Genomic DNA, 18,360 nt, shown 5'->3' on the forward strand with positions numbered 1-18,360 from the left:
TTTGGACCGGATCGAGTTACTTTATGATGCGCCTGCGCAGAAAGAAGTAAACACAGCAGCGGCCTTGCGCTTCCTCCACCAGTTTCAGCCTCAACACCGGTCAGCCAGAAGTCATGGGGGTTACATTCCAAAGACCTGCGGCTCCACCTCCCATTGTGTCTGGGACCAAAACTGGAACACAGCCAATAAAGACCACGGAAAATCATACTGGAAATGAACATTTAAACTCTCAGATGGCCAGTAAAAACTGTTTCCTATTTTTCCTATGATCCAGGAAGTGTTATTATGATGTTGTTGAGTTAATTTGTTCACAGGTTAAACCAAAATAAAATATGTATGTATGATAATAGGACACTAAAACATGCTTTTAATGAACAAGTCAATTCCTAACGCTTCAACTACAACTAATGACATGACAAGACATCAATGAAAGGTGTTACCGATGTAAAGGAACTTTGCAAACATCAGGGTTGCATGCATGAGGTTTTTGTTGAAAGACAAAAATCAGAAACAAGTAATGTAATCATAGGAGAGAATTCAGGAATGTAAAAAGAGAAGCCAGTCTACTAGGTTTTAGTTTGGTATTTGGGGACATCTAGTGGGGAGTTCTGGAGACGTTGTGTGTTGAGAGTTTATTGAGTCATTATGTGGTGCTGTTGTAATGGGAAATCCACCAAGGTTTTATCATATCGTACATCTTTAACCACCAGAGAGTTCTTTGTGTTTTGCTCAAGAGAACAGGACAACATTATTAAGTTTTAAATGAATTTGCAGAGAAATGTCTATCATCCCAGACTGTAGGTCTTTTGAATGACACATTTAAACAGCAGCAGGCTCAAATAGATGTAGAGGGCTGTAACAGAACTGTAAAACTGACAATTTAAGATTTATTGTAACTGATTTACTTAGAGTTCAGGTTCTAAATTACTGTTAAAAAAACATGTAAAATGCTCAGGAATGGAGACGGAAAAACAAATCTTGCTTTTAAAAAGACATCTTTCTTTATCTGAATAAGATTACTCCATTTCTGAACCCTTTCAGTCAAGAAAGACTTCACAAAACAAAAAACGAGGTTTAGAGTTAGAGTTGATTATGTATATTTAAAATGAATGTTCTTAAACTGAGATTCCCTTTCTAGGAGGAAGCCATCATGGGAAATCAGCGTCTTGTCTCCATTCACTATGATCCCTTTAATCAGGGCATGATTTGTATAAATAATTAAGTTTTTAGAGTCAATAATTCTGTTGTACAGTTATTAATATAAAAACTTAGTTTGATTTTTTATATCTGGCAACATTAAGTGTGTGTGGGTCCCAGTTTGTGTCAGTGGAGACAAGGTCACAATGTCCAACACAACTACACTACAACACAAAACAAACAATTTACCTGAGCACAGCGACATCAACAAGTAGCGTTAAGCTATGTGAGAAAACACGACCCGTTAGAATTGAACAGAAACAGTATTTAGAACAAAGTTGTGTTACAGACAGTATCCTGTGCAAAACGATTAACAGATAACAAAGCCCATGTGTGCTCTGATGAAAGTCTTTCTATTTTATGACTTAGACTCATAAAGACGAGGAGTGGTTCATACTTTATAATCTTTATTCTGTAAGTCATGATTGCCTGCATGCAGGATGTCCGTACCTCTCTTCAGGGACAAGTTGCCCGGCTCGGCTGAGCTGAAATCATTGGTGCACACAAAGAGTCTGTCTCCAGGCTTGGTGCTGGGGATGGTAACCTCTTCCACGAAGGTGCTGGGAAACTGACCTGAAGACGGGACGGGACGGGACACAGAGGGACGAACACAATCTGATGACTACAGTGAACACAATGAAAAACATCTCCAACATGTGCCTGACACCTCTGTCTCCTCAAGACAATGACAACAAGACTGAATCCAGATGTGTCTCGTGTTCATACAAGAGATATACATTGTTAACTGGATGTAGTATCTTCATCCTAATTTCATAATTTCGTAACAGTACAGGGACAAATTCAGGTATTGTTTAGTACTGCAATCCTCAAATCTTATCAGCAAGAAGATCGTCTGAACAGGTTATAAACTGTTCTCCTTTAGTTTCCAGTTTTGGTCTTTCCAGGAAAGTCCTTCCATAAATGTATTGATATCATCTGTGTTTTCCACGTGTGTTTCTTCTCCTCTGAGGGATTCCCCTTTCTCATCTTAAGTGCCTCTTGGAAAACCAAAAGGCAGAGAAAGCCAGGAAGCAATGATGCACACTTCTCGTCTTACCCAGAATGCACTGTGTTTCCTCTGCAAATTGTACGATCAAACATCAAGCGGTCAGTGAAACAAACACTTTTTAATGTGTAAGAACTTATTTATGAATTTTGAAAGTATACTTAATTAATTCCTCACATTTCAGAGTAGTTTTCATTGATTATTCTCAATTATTAGACCTGATCAAGGGCAGGAATGTTTCACTTGTAATCCCAAGTGGCCATTCATGTATGTATTGTGTAATGCATTACAAAACTCAGAGAGGAAGTAAACCAGGCCGTGTCAAACTAGTATTAGAAAGCATTGCTTTGCTCACACAAATTTAAAAAACAATAAGTTTCCCATATGTCTTGTTGCTACATTTCTTTGTGGTAAACAAACTGCAACTCCTTAATAGAGATATTCAACCACAAAAATCTATTTACAGTAAAACAATAACACCTGACGCCTTACCTGTGACGCCATCTTTGCTGCCAAGCAACCAGAACTCATCCACGACACCGAGCACCTCGATGACATCGCCGGTGAAGAGCGGCAGCTCCTCGGAGACGCTGGGGAGAAACTCAAAGACGGCACGCACCACCGATCCTGCTTCCATTACTCATAACCTGTTGAGATGATAAAAAAAAGAAGAGATGAACAGATCATACCAAAGCTGTGTTATATCAAAAATACATGAAATCCTGGAGACAAGTAAAAAAAAAGTTAGGATTAACAACAAGATGCAGAAGTCTTTCCCATGAGGGAATGTGTCTCCGTTTTCTAACCGAGGCACACTGGTGCTATTCAAAATCCTCGCCATACAAATCAACAAATGCCTCACGGAGAGTGAGCTTTTGTGAAACAACCGCAAATGAAAGGGGGAGTGAGGGCGTGAGAAACCTGCAATAAAAAAGGAGACCGATAAGCAAAAGAAGCTGTACTTAAGACATTCCTCATCACTCTTCTGTCCTTCTCCTGTTTCTCTGCTTCCTCATGAGGGTTCAAATGTACACTAACTACGCGTCTGTGTATTCTGGGTGACTGGTAGAAGCAATACTTAACACTAGATATATTTTTGGTTAAATGAAATGAATGCGCCACCTGAATAAATTATACCCAGTTTCGGCTACTGATCTTAGCTTTATTTTGAGATTAAGGACTTCATTTAAACGTGTTTCCTGCAGTACAATGAGGGGTTCAAATCCAATTCAGTGGAATACAATAACATTTACCAACTGCTCTTCTTAAAGGAGCATTCAGGTCATCCAATTATGATTAAATTCCCTAAAAATGTGCATATAGAGTAAAAGTATGTTTAGGTGTGCTGCCTACTTCAATTTGCAGCAAAATGAGTGAACGCGTACAAAACAACACAAAATGTGCATTTAATAAGTATTCTACTAGCTCTTATGTATCATTATCTGTAGACAGGCTAACCACAGGTGGGGATGGACACGCTGAAAGAGACAGGAAATGGGAGAAGAGGGCTGCAGTTTGCCCAAGTCAATGGAGCCTCTGTTTAGTTGGTCGACGGAGCCGATGGGGGGAGGAACAGGACTCTAGTCCAGTTCAGTGCCACGGCTCAGGTTATCCTTCATGTGGCTGCGAAGGTAGATAGAGGGGGCAGATGACCAGCGTTCACAGAACAAATAAATAGTGTGTGTGTGTGTGTGTGTGTATATGTAGGTTCCTCAGTGAAGGTTAAGCAGTTGGTGCTCACAGTTCGAGGAAGTAGGTTGTGGAATCAACACCACATGGTGTTAAAGCCACAGTGACACCCAAGACAAGGCAGTAACTAATGCAAGTCAGAGGGACGTGTGCAAGTAGAGGCTGAAAAACACAGCAGGCAATGAGCACAAACAGGCGGTACATGCATGTATTAAATGGAACAGAAGCCATGTTGTTCTTTGTTCATTTGTAGGTTATGCTATTCATCAATACAAAAAAATATATACAATGTGAGGCGTACTTAATGTCCTTTCTCTTTAAGAAAGAGCAGGGTGAACAACATGAGGCATACTGACTCATTAAATCATCTTTCTGCATTTCCTGAGTTCAAATGAAACAATGGCTGCCTGTCGGACACCATGGCAGATGTAACATGTCCTGGGATGCACACAGGTGAATCACATATCACCCGTCTTTGAAGGATGGCTTTCATGAAACAGTGAGTGATAATAAATTTCCCAATAACTCACAGCCTTATCCGTTGTGTCCAAGTTTACGACACAGGTTCCTGTAAACCATTTTAGAAAGATGAAGGTCTTCACAGAGATGCCTGAACTTGTGTGTTTTGCAGGCAATAAGTAAATAAAGATAACTCATCTCCCTCTGAGAGACGTCACGTTAAGACTGACTGTGGTTCTCCTTTTGACGAGCCATTCACAAATAAAAGAAGGTTGCTCACACAAGCAGAGGATTTCTTCTCAGTGTTTCGGGTACAGCCAGAAAATGTGTCGTGCCATGAATAAAAAAAAAAAAAGAGCATGACAGAAAGTCACACCATACAACGGGACATTCGTAGCAGAAACGCGTCACAAACCACAACCACTTCCAAGTTTTTACAGCGTTGAAAATGGAGACGTGTGTCTTGTGGCAATGTGACCAGCCAATCACAGACCAACATGAAAGGAAACAGTATGTTGTTTTTAAAACAGCGATGGTTGAACACTTGAAACACCTTTTTTATTGTAAAATTACAGTAAATTACTGTAAGTAATAGTAAGCTGAAATATACAGTATCTCGAAAGTAATCTAAGCCTACGGTCATTTGCTGATACAACAGTGCCACCAAACTTCTTTCCACACCCGACTGCAGTCTCCGAGCCGCTGGGCCGCTGCAGCTTTCTTCAAGTTAATCCTGAGATCTGCATCCAGCCAGACAAGCTCCTTAGTGGTATTTATGGGTCTGTCGGTGTGTCAGTGGCCCCTGTGCTCGCTGACTTTTACACCCGGCGGCGTGATGGAAACACTGTTTCGTTTTTACAGCGATAACGTGGTCACACATAGTCGTTGGAACATGGTTGGGTTAACATTTTACACAGAACAGCTGACACGTAAAATAAGCTCGTAACTTTTAAAAGTTTGACAAAGCAAATGCCTTTTTAGTGCTAAATGAATCTAGTTCTCGCCATAAATCAATTGAATTGTGATCGCATTTATTGCCAAAAAGCAGATACGAACATGATTCAGTTTCATATAGTGAGATAACAAGTGTAAATGCTGCATCAGCATTTAGCTCAAAGCATCACAGTAAACAGCCTGGCAGAGCTGCTAGCATGGCTGTAGACTCATGTTATGTTATGCAAATACTAAATATTGGTGTCATTTGCTAATATAATGCTATATTGGACAGGGTTGTTAAACTGGGAGGTAAATAACAAGGGAACCAATGTGCAGTATAACTAGCATGACAGACCAGTACGCCATAAAATTAGCTCGTAATATTATAACAATTTCACTGCATCCTTTAAGGACTGAATATTAACTTAATCGCAGGTATGGTTTGTCCAGGATGCGGACTAAAAGAGGCATCATATCCTTTGTCCCAAGCAGAATTCAGTTGCTTAACAAGCTTTGAAGACATGGCCTGAACTCTCAAATTTTTATGATGTTATATTATGTACTGTCATAAATGTTTTTTGACGTTGTCTTGCTATTCTTTTATGCTATATGTGCAAAGAAAATGACCCAATAACGGTTTCATTCATTCATTCATTATTTTGCTACGTGTTTGGCATCAATAAAATGTGACATTTAGCCGCACTGCTGCCTTTTGGACCAGCATGGCACAATGTTGCGGTTCAACATGATATCACATAACAAAACAGTGGTAACGCATAACAAAACTCCTTGATGAACTCTAGTTCAATGTCTGAACATCACTAGAAAGCCTAGCTCTACTTCAGACATGTCTTGACCGATTTAAATAAGGACAAGTGTGATTAGTTTTCATTTCTATCAGCCAAGTCTGGTTCATTATTCTCTTTGTAAGTCAATTACACATTTCCACTGCACAAATTCAATTAAGTAGCAGCAAGCATTAATCAGGGATCATCTCGCCAATGTGTAACACAAAACAATCGTGAAAACACTCCAGATTTATGCCAGAATTATGCCGTTCTTGAATCCAAATAATACATTTTAAGTACAAAAAAAGTACGCAAATAACTCTCTTCATCTACCTCTCATTGTAAGAGCATACTGTGCACGTTTCAGTGTGCGAGTGGCTCATGCTGACTCACACCAGCACCAGCTGAGAACCATTTTGTTGGATTTAAAAAAATTTAAAAAAGAGGGAAAAACCGGATCACATCAGGAGTAGCAGGCAAGTCTGGAGGAAATGTTTCAACCACGTCGGTAGAAGGGCTGTCCTCACTCAAGAAACTCTTAGTCGACTAACACGCATAATGATTATGTCAACTAATCGATAAGAGCCGTCTCAGGTCACTAGACGCATGCTGTCTGCTCTGTTGCCTTTTTCACCTAGGCCGCCTCAGCTCCACCCACAATCCACCTCTCACCCTAATCCATTTTTATGGATTAGCCGAAGAGTGAGGATGTGTCGTCACGGCCAAGATTGAGACGTCTGGAGCCACCCGCTTTGAGCTTTACGGCTTTTCAGATACCCATGGGTGGCGTCACAGAGGCTACGTACATATTCTATACACTCTATGGTTGCTAGCGTACCAGATCAGATTACTGCCCTTCCGTCAATGGAAGGCATTGCTTACTGCAGGACACGTGTTGGAAAAGTACAAGGGGCATTTCACACAGTGAAACAAGACTTCCTAACAAGTATTAAACAGGTGTGTCTCTTCCACTAGGGTTTATGAGGTCTTGATAAGCAGTGGGACTCTGATCATGACAACAGAAAAACGATTTTAACAGGAGATAAAAACACAAGACAGCACTCTGCATCTTTAAATGGTGTTTATCAGTCATCTAAATGAAGAACTTAAGACAAAAATGTAAGTCTTCTCCAACTTCAACAACACCGATGACATAATACAGGAACAGTGCGGGTTGTTTTTAGATGGAGAAGGTGAATGAGACAGTGTGACTGGGACTAGTGGGCCACTTGGCACCTTCCTGGAGAAAGTAACGGGATTACGACAGACAGCCAAGTCAACAGTTGTGTGACACACACACACACACTGTATATATATATATATACACACACACACACACACACACACATACATAACAGCTGATAGTGGGACAAAGCACCAACTGTCTGACCTGAGACATGGCCCTGCAACCATCATCACCCTCCACTAAACCTATGCCTGCGCATTTGTGTGTTTCCCAACATAACTGATCAGTATATATATACAAGGATAAGCATGTGATGGAGGGTCTGCAGTAGTAGTAGTGGTGCTCACGTTTTAAATGAGTTGTAGTGAGAACGGTTTCCATGTTGTCTCAATGTCTTTTCATCCTAATTAACGCAAAGTGATTATGCAAACCAATCTACATCAAACATATCACACATTATTCATTCATAAAGATAATCTGAAGAGAAAGACATCACAGTACGCTATACTAGACCACTCATTGGGGGCTAAACTATTTACCATTTCGATATTAAAAATGCATTTTAAAAAGAGTGCAACAGTGTCTTAAAAAGCTGTTGCATGTGACAAAATAAAAACTTTGATAGGATATAATTACAACCGCCACTTTCAAATTTAATCAGCTGTGGCGAAACCACGAAAATAAATTGTCGGCTGCTTTCCGGTGAACGTGCTCTCTGTTTAACAGCATCTGCTCTATTTAAGCTTACCCAAAATGGTTTTGTTCCACTAATGTTGACTGTGGGACCTCAACTTTGTTAGCTTCGCCAAGGAGGTTAACTTTTAAGTTTGGTTTGTTTGTCTGTTTGTCAGCAGGATTACAGAAAAAAACGGGCGTGATTTTCATGAAACTTTGTGGAAGGTTGTAGCAAAGACCATTAAATGGAAGAACCCATTAAATGTGCCCCTTCTTGTTATTACTGTATGTAGGTTCAAACGGCTCCTCCTTGAAATTTGCTGCCAGGCATCTCCGGTTGTCCTGTCCTTACAGGTACAGCAGGGTGTGTGTGCTGAAACACTGTGTTGACTGTGAGCACAGAGTGGAGGAAGTGGGATCTGCTGACTGCCTGTACCTTCTATTGAACCGGGTCATCTGATAGCAACAATGAAACCGCTGCCTCATTATCTGTCTGCCTGCCAGGACGAGGCTCACACTGATGCACGACCAATGTGCCATTCATCCTATTCAGATACACTGGAGTGGCACACTGGCACGTGGGTGTCAGCACACACACACACACACACACACACACACACAGAGACTGGTAGAAGCCTCTGGAGTGGGCTGGGTGACAGCTGATGTCTTTTGATACTGATTGTTTACTGTGCAGAAGTGTAGTCCTCCCGTCCAGAGTGCTGAGCCCACTAAAACGCATTCACCTCGAAACAACATCGCCAAAACAGGTGACCAGCCAGTGGACGGTTCTGGATATTAAAAACTGTGGGACATCTGTTGCTTTTCTTTTGGCCGTCTAGTCTTTCAGCACATGTGATGTGTGTGTGTGTGTGTGTGTGTGTGTGTGTGTGTGGGGGGGGGGGGGGGGGGGGGGGGGGGGGGGGGGCTCTGTGTGGCTGACAGTTGTCAACACAGGTCATGTGGTTTTCTAGCCATCTGTTTGTAGAGCCAGTGGCTCACACACCCCCTGTCACATAAAGACATAGCCAATTTGGATATCATTATTTTTATTCCATTGCAATTAAAACGCGAGGAACCACAGCAGGAATGAATACGTGTCATAATTTGTTGAAATGGTTGAGATCTGAACCAACATAAAACTTTATGCTGTGTGACTGCTAAATAATGTGTTAAACAGTACACACACACACACACACGCACATAAACCCATATGAAAATATTCAGTTTGAGGCATTTGTAGTGCTTGGTGGTCGAGTCCTTATACGAGGGCTGAATGTGCATTATGGATTATATGTTTGGACGATAAAATGTCTTAAAAATGTCTCAAAGCTCAAGGTTGCTCATTTTGTCTGACAAACAACCCAAAGATATTCAGTTTACTATCACATAAGTGACTATTAATCGTTTACTAAATGTATGTCTCCACAGTGTGCTCTACACAGTTATTGTTCTAAACAACAAGTAAAAAGCAGGACAGTGCAGAGAGCAGTCTGGCTTTAAAGTGCATTTCAACCAGATGAGGCAGCACTACGTGGCCTCAGCCAGCTGGATGAAATGAACACATCTGGCAAGCTGAGACAGAGGCCTAAAGATGCCAAACTCTGTTGAAATATTTGGCGAAGCCGTCTCATCCCGCTCAAACATTCAACCAGTAAACACACACACTGAGATGAAAGAGCACGCAGACATACAGTACTGTACGTTAAAGGTCCAGCTCTGCATTTCAATACAAACAATCCCTGTAGTGGAAAAAAAAAAACGTTTTTTGACACAATTGTTTACATAAAGAGACAGTAAGGCCTGTTCCTTTTTTTTAAAATAGCCTAAACAGAAAGCTGTCTTCTGTGGTTAGGCTGACGTTTGCAAATGCATCGGAACAATATTGTCCTTTACTCACAAACGGACATTTCCTCTCAGTGTTGTCCACCTTGAGACAGAAATCCTTCCCTGATTGCAGCTACATCAAAAAGTCAGTAAACATGAATCTGTTCACATCTGTACTTCTGACATCTGTACTCCTACAGCCGTCCCGTATTGTTTGCGTCTCGTCAGGACAAAAACGTTGTTTTAAAAGCAGCAAAATGTGTTTTTATTCTGCTTACTGCCTTATTTATACGAGTTGAAATACTGTCTGTAACGTCTCTTAACGGTAGAGACGGCATTGCAAGATGAGTTACTGCTGTTAGATGAATGTAGGGGAAAACCCTGGGTGGGTCCTTGGAAAAAGACTGGAAACACGCTTTTTGGCTCATCCTCAGCTCTAAGTCCACCTTCGTCTGAACATTTTCATTCAAGTGGAATATCTGCAGTTTGGTGAGCAAACCGGCATCCCTTTAGTGGAATGTGCTCATTATTCAGACTCCATTGCATCCTTTTTCTTCCTTTCCTTCGCTTCTTTTCTCTCACATATTTGTTCCTCCATTCCTTTCTCAAGCCTGCACGTGTTGAATATTAATGACCCTCGCACATATACACACACACACACACACACACACTGGGTGGAAACACTCTTTTGCATAAACATTTCCACAGCGAGGAGGACGGCTCAGATGTCTGAGCTCAGAGGGCAGAGACTGCGTTGTCAAGGATACACGGATCTGTTTGGACAGCGGAGGGTTTTCCCTGAGAGAACCCTCGAGGTGCCCGAGGATATGCCGCTCCTTTAAAACATGGCTGAGCCCTAATAGTTTGCATGTGAGCTCTTACTTAAGTCATCTCTCCCTGCCTGCAGAAACACGATCAATTCACGGAGGGTGAAATCCACCCAAACACTAAATTCTCCCATTTTCCTCCCCAAACATTTGGGTGGATTGAGGACATCGAAAAGAGAGACTGCCAAGATGGCAAAACTTAGGCGGGTTTGATGAGTTTTCAACTCTAGGGACAGCTCACTGGGACTGGAATAACTGACGTAGAGGACTGAAATACCAGCTCCATATGAATTCTTCCCAAAACACTGCAGTGCCGGTAAAATCCATCTTGAAATGGTCACGTAAGCAACAATCAAACCATGAGAACACAAACATGAATCGCTCTGTGTCAGAAATAACTGTAGATGATTAAATAAAGCTTATTAGGGTGTAAAGTTACAACAGAAGTCTCTATGGTCCATAAAACTAGTGTCTTAACTGCTTTCCACAGAGATGCAGCACATCCTAAATATTACAACAATTACATTTTCACAAGATCATAAAACTAATATACGTCTTAATTGTTAGATTAGACACTCACTTTAATTTGTAGGATGATTGCAAGAGCAAAGTCCAGCTTCAAGTTTCAAGTCCCTCACAAGTAATCTTCAAAGTATCTTTATGTACGTTGCGAAATATCAACTACATATGGCGGCCAAAGGATCATTAGCTGAGGCATTTATAAGCCTTTTATGTCGATCAAAACAAATGCATGCTACTTATTTCAGTAATTCATGCAGCACCATGCTACTCATGACAGTGGCAGCTAGCAGAATACTGAGCCTTGATGAAGAGCTGCTCTTGTTTAGTCTGTCTTCTTGCAAGCATGACGTCTGTCTTCACGGCTTATTGCCTCAGTCTGAAACACAACTATTTTGTCTATGTAAACGATTTCGGTTGGGCCTCAGCTCATTCAAAAAAAAAAAAAAGACCAAGCACTCTTCTCCATTCTCATTAATAACCTCAACCATATAATTAACGTCAGTCCACATTTCAGCTCAGCCTCACTGTGCTGAGATATATTTTTATGATGTCTAATGAGCAATGTTTAGGCGTCACCCTTTTCTCTGCAGCCTCTGCTCATACTGGCACTAAACTGGTCCTAACTTTTCACATTCAGTTCCAATCAAATTCATTTTCATGCCTTTTCAGCCAAGCTAATACTGCGCCGCCAGCAAAGAACGTGAGGAATGTCCCCGTTTAATGTCTGAGAAATGCCTTCTCTCTAGAGTGACTGAGTGTTACATCACTTTTGTAATGTTCCCGTTTGTCCCATGCGTCGTCAAGATATTTTTAAAAGTGCTATTTTGCTCTGTTTGATATCCTGTTCTACTGTTATGCCTTGGGTTGGTTGCAGTGATCATCACATCACAGTGATTCCCCACGCTGCTGTTACAATAAGCACGATGACACGTTTACAAAGGATTTATTGGGGAGTTACTGCATAATGTTTGTGTCATGTCACACACGCAAACTGACACAAACATCTCAGGTTTCTTTGTCACCAAGTAGTGATAGAGGAACCTGATACAAGTGTTGAATAATTCAGTGTAGTGCATCCAAATACCTGACTCTGAACTACACACACATGCAGCACAACAGAAAAGAAGAAGGTACCCTTGATTGAGGCTGATCGTGGTTCAAGAAGCAGACTTCAGGCGGTTTGTCAGTTATGACTCAGAAGAAGGAAAAGGTCAAATACACATGATAGTTACAATTACAGACTCTTTCATTTTCATTTTCACATAAAGATTGCAGGTGGGATCTCTGCCGGCGAGGAACACATTCACTCCCTTCGTTTATGAATGTGGAACAGAACATGAAGACAAACGGGGAGGATGATGAGAAACTGGCGTGCAGTGGAGATTCAAGCAAGTTCTGTCGCTATTTTCCAATTTCAAAACCAAAGCTCCAGTGTGTGTGTGTGTGTAAATGCTGTCATAAAGGCACATACTGTATTGTGCTAATATAACAAACATGTGGGAAAATGAAGGATACATATCATATTTGGCTCTTGCTCTTCTAACAGTGTGTTTGGCAGATTCGTCCTGATAATGTAATCGTTTGCCTTTGATTACGTTACTATGCATAAACAAATGATCACGTGGTTGTCAGTTTCAGCAGATTATTACATTCGGTCCGTATTGTGCATCGGCTTTGCAGCACACTCCAAGTCTGTTCCACTAAATCTGGATAGCTGACTCAGTTCAAGTGACAGAATGGACATCATTTAGCTTCAGACTCTTTGTGCCAAGTGGCTGAGTCAACGACACAAAAGACCTACAGACTCCTGTCAGAGCTTGAACGTCTGCAGACCCTTTACAGTCTGTAAAATACAATCAACACTACGTAACAACACTTATTGGGTCTTTACTTTAATTTAGCATTTTGTTTTGTCAGGTTATTTCATTTGCCAAGTTAAACAAAACAAAAAAACAGACATTGCCGTCTGGTCATTGTATCCTTTAAGCCAGAGAACACACACCTCTAGCTGATTGTAATAGTATGCAATACAATGAATGCCATGTCATCGGATGGGACAGAAGATAGTATAGAATCAAACAGAATATTATAAAAATAGAATAGAACAGAACAGAATAGATTAGAAGAGAGCAAAATTTGATAAAGTAGAACATATCAGAGTATTTCAAAGGATAATAGAATAGAACAGAACATAATAGAGCACAATATAATCTAACAGAACAGACAGAATTCAACAAAATAGAATAGAAAAGAGCAGAACCAGTCCTGAATATCAGTGTGCTTGAGACCAGACCACCACAGTGAAACGTGTGTGTGCGTGTGTGTGACCAGAATATTCCCTCAGTGTGTGTGTGTGATGTGTACTATGTGTGTGTGTGTGTGTGTGTGTGGCTCTCACATGGTGGAACAACTGACAGCAGCGGCCACAGGTGACAGACAGACAGCGGGGGGGATTATTTGGTCTGCAGCGCTTGTGTTCACTGCCCTCACTCATTCAGCTCACGGCATTAGTCAGTTAGCCTCATTGCTCTCTGTATTCACACCAAAGGCTGCATGCTCTGAGGACAAACCCTGTTCAAAGCACGCATTACGCACTGTCAGCACCAAACAACACAGTGCAAAACTCTTCAATTATGTATCATAGAGGAAAATGCACCGTTATTACACTCAGGCAATGTTCTGTAGAAGCTGTGTCATTAAAATATGCATCTCTACTCATACTTCATCCCATGATCGACCTATAGAATATGCATTATGATAAGTCGTGTTGTTCCTTACCTATAAAGAGTCTGAACGTCCTGTGGAAAATGTGGGATCGAGCCAGTCGGAGAAGAAATCCAACTTCTTCAGCCTGATGATGTGGTGGCCGAGTTGCTTTTTTTTTCTGCGCGACTCAACTTTTTTTGGAGCGGCTACACTTCCCACAGGTTTGGAGCTGTGCGCGCAGTCATTGTTCCCGGAAATAACGGCTTTCTCTTGTTTAGCGTCAAGGCCCGGGCAACATGTTGACAGTGTGAAAGTGACCCGGTGGTCCCGGTGGCTGTGTCTCGGTAGAATCAGCTGTCATCACGTTAGGAACGGGCGCAGGCGGGTCGCTTTGCGCTTCTCTCCATGCCTACATACAACAACGCCACCCACTTTTTCCAGAGAGACCCGTAGCTGGCCTCACTAATGCCTGACTGAAAAAAAGAAACAGTGTGCTGTTGTTTACTTGATTAAACTTAAACTTTTGCAGTTACTGCATGTGTTAGTGGCCAAATATCCAGTAGTAAAAGTAACTACAGCGAGCTAAATAAATAGTAGCCTTTACTATGAAGCACAAATCGGATTTACTTGTACTTTGTAGGGAAGTATTGCACGCATGATCACTCTATAACATCTGATACTTTATCATAGATTAAACCTCCCAGTAGAATTAAAGTTTAAACAGCTATTACATAAAAATGCTGCTTTAATCACTTATATTGATCAAATAATGTAATATTTATTATTACATTCACAGGATTGTTGCAGACTAATTTTCTGTTGACAGACCAATCAATTAAGCTCTACTTTAAGTACATTTAGCTGATAGTACTTCTGTACTTTTACTCAAAGTGACACTTTGAATGCAGGGCTTTTACTTATGGTTGAGTATTTTTGCATTAAGTGTACTTATTGAGTACTTCAAAAATAAATCCTCTCAGAAAGCAAACCCTCATTATTAATCAGGTTATGTCTACTTAAGTTTAAAGTAGGCTACTAACTTTCACTTAGGACCAACTTGCTCTGCAGGTTAAAAAAAAAAGTACTTTACCTTTAAATATTGATGAACCCCTGATAAAGACGAGTGGGCGATTTACCAGATTTACATGTTTCCAGTGTTGTATAGTTTACCAACTCATGATATTCTAACATTAACCAACTTCAATAATAATGTCATCTATTGCAGGTGAAATTGATGTGACGAGAAAACAGCAGACCCCTTTTTGTTGCAGACAATGAGCCAAAATCAACACGAACATTTCCTCGATTCATTAGCTCATTCCTGTGCAGGTCAGCAAATGTTTGGACTGTCCGCTCCACCCAGACCAAACTCAGCATGCAGATCAGTCCAAGCTTCAACATTTCTGACACTCAGCAAGAAGGTGTAACCAGTGTTCTGTTTTGTGTCTTCCATCTCAAACTGCAGCTCTTTCATTTGGAATCATCAAGACAATGAAACCCTTTTTTTTTAGAGCGATATAATCACAGTCATTGCATGCAGGATTGCACATTTTCTCAGCCATGGCCACAGATGTCTTGCGGCATGATTCACTCCATCTAGTTGTTTTTTTTGTTGTTTTTTTTGCTGCGTCTGCAGTAATGACAGCTTCCTCATATCTGTTCTTGCATGTGCAGAACAATAGCAGGAAACAACGTCAGTTGGATGCTTTTGCCTTCAAGTGTTGGCACGGAAAAGGAACAGATACAGGAAAGGTCAGATGAAGACAGGCTCAGTCACAAACATACTGTACCTTCATGCTCTGCTGTGCACATGGACATAGTGTATATACAGATTAGCTTCATCGCAATACTGCACACATGGTGTCATGCATGGTTGAAATCTGACACAACAAAAAATACTGCAGGTATCAACTTTCAGAAATGACTTTAAGCCTGAATATTGATACTGTCTGAGGGAGTTCATGTTAAGTTTATGTAAAACTGCACATTTTTATAACATATCAAGCTTTTTTTCATGTGTTAACCTTGTGGTTTTACTGTCCTATAACTTTTTCAACACAAAACCTGAAAGAATTGAAGTTACTGATGGAGAGTCATCTCATCAAACCCTCACGTTCCAACATTGCTCCAGTAAAGCTCCTAATGCAACAATATTATGATCTGTTTAGAATGTCCTGGAGATTATATCAACTAATATTTGCTTGTTCTGTATTGCTTACCAATAATTGCTAATATCAGTATCTATTCTTTATTGATTTGTTGGTTTATTTAATAGAGATAATACAGATATATATTATCATAGGGAGAAGCAATGCAACAGATGTATGGAATCTTTTTTGGTCAGGCTTTTGAATTCGGGTTCAATAAATTAAACAAACAAATGAATAAAACAGATTCAGGATCAGAGACACAGAACAACTGAAATGGATTGTTTGCATGTACTGTACATGACTTTGTGTGCACTGACATGTCGTTGCAAGAGCTTGTGTGTATGATTGTAAGTATACACAGTATGTAGACGTACATGTGACAAGTATTGTAAAAAAAAAAATAATATTACCAATATTATGGTATGTTTTCCTTGTATGTCTGACTAAAAAAAATATGGCAGTATTGTACACATATATACATGGAGCCCTAACTTGCTTTACCATAATGCCATTACACTTTCCTCTATGTCATTGTATTGTCACTGTCCAATGAAAACCATTTATCTCCAAACTGCCAAATTTTCCAGCACAACAGAAAATGATGATGTTTACAGATTCAGGCATTTTCTGGATGATTCATTTCCAGAGTGCTTGTTCTGTAACTTCCGATAAGTCGGAGATGTCTGGCACTGTGGGACCACTGGTGGGCTTCATTGACGCCACATACACAAATACTATATTGAGCCCACACACACACACACACACACACATACTGCCACTGAGAACCCTCCAGATCAGTGTGTGTGTGTATGAAATGCTGGCTTTGTCTTCTCTCACAGTGGTCACTTTCATTCAGGGCCAGTGGGTCTGTTGTTGTCTTTCAATATTTGCTGCCAGTTGATCGTCGCTATAATGCTCTGTAGGCAGAGAATACATTGACTGTCGTACAATCGTCCTATTGTGCCTGCTCTGAGAAACATTAGCTGTGACGACGTGTTGGAGTAGGCAGAAAATGAAAGTTATTGTACTCCTTTATTGTAGTTACTGGACTTATAGTCGAGCTGATGTCAGTAAGTTAATCACTTGTGATCGTTACTCAGTTTTCTCACGACAGTGGGTTTGATGCCACATGACTAACGTCAGATTTTGGTTTTCATGTTGACAATGGCTCCTCTGACTGTTACTCTGCTTGACTTTTAGTCATTTAAAAACCACTAATCTATCATTTTCTGTTGCTGAATATATAATATGTTACTCTAGCTATGTAGCTGGTAGATTGAAATGTTTTAAAATAAAGTTCCAAGATTAATAGATATATTGTTATCAATACATTAGTAGCAGAGCAGTTGTATTTGGCCTGGTAGTGCAGGTTGTGTTAATTGTTTGGGCTCAACAATTCTGTAAACTTCATCTTCAGAATGAGAATTTCACATTTCGTTATTAGTGTGAGTCCATGTTTGGATTCAGGGAAGCTCACTGTCATAAATTCACAGAGTGCCCGGTGAAGTGCGCTTTTCCTCTTTCCTGTTCGTCAGCGAGAGGCTATTGTTGTATTCTGTAGTGTTTGTGAATGGCACATGAAAAACAAGTTGAGAGATCCGTTGTTAAAGGGTCCAGTTTGTTGAGGGCCTGGAGGATTATTCTCTGGATGAGGAACCATACTGTGAAAATACATGGTTCACATGTACTTCCTGTCAAATTAAAAGTACAAATAATTCAAATAGCACACTTTCCAAATAAGGATGTACTAGCCTTGGATTTGAACACATTCATACAACAGAAAAACACATCTATGAAACCAAACCAAAGCACCGATAAGGACAAATATGTCCGTTTATGTTACTGTGCATTTATCTAACAGATGTTTGCTGCCACCTCCAGGGAGCTATAGATCACATGTCTTGTTCTGTATCATGCAATGATCAGCAGTGCACGTGGAGTGTGCTTAGAATAAGTTCTAGGACTGCACCACCAGGAAACAGTGCTTTCCTGTTTGTTTTCCCCGATCCTTGGATGATGGAATCGGCTCAGCAGACAATTGAAAATATGGTCTGCACCTTCAGTTATTCATTAGACAGTAGTGATGATGCACAGTGGATGAAAACATTGCTAGTTGATCAATATGACAAATAATAATCTTAACAGAATACTGGAAAGGATTCAGAAGCAGACGTTTGTTTGGTTAGACAGAAGCAGAATATTTTTTTCCCCGAGATAGCTCAAATTAAACTTTTTAGGAATGATCATTTACAGGGACGACCCTGTTTGGCTTGCTTCCTTGTGCAGCAGGGACATCTACTGGGGTACTTTTGTAAAACAGCCTGAAAGATCAGCAGGAAAAAGTTTCCAGTGAGTCAAGCATGATTTTCAGAGGATCGTCTTAAACATCGCACTG

General features: G+C 40.5%; 1 protein-coding gene across 1 annotated transcript in view; it reads right to left on the reverse strand.

Moving 5' to 3' along the window:
• dnmbp (dynamin binding protein) overlaps positions 1-14,201 on the reverse strand; it is a 46,701-nt gene extending 32,500 nt beyond the window's left edge. Inside the window, exons 1-3 of the mRNA XM_079182521.1 lie at positions 13,888-14,201; positions 2,696-2,850; positions 1,648-1,770 (exon numbers count right to left, since the gene is read on the reverse strand). Coding sequence (XP_079038647.1) covers positions 1,648-1,770; positions 2,696-2,840 — 268 coding nt within the window. The 5' untranslated portion in view covers positions 2,841-2,850; positions 13,888-14,201. The remainder of the gene's footprint in view (positions 1-1,647; positions 1,771-2,695; positions 2,851-13,887) is intronic.
• Positions 14,202-18,360: the final 4,159 nt, after the last annotated feature.

Source organism: Pholis gunnellus (assembly GCF_910591455.1).
Source record: "Pholis gunnellus genome assembly, chromosome: 21".
Taxonomy (NCBI): Eukaryota; Metazoa; Chordata; class Actinopteri; order Perciformes; family Pholidae; genus Pholis; species Pholis gunnellus.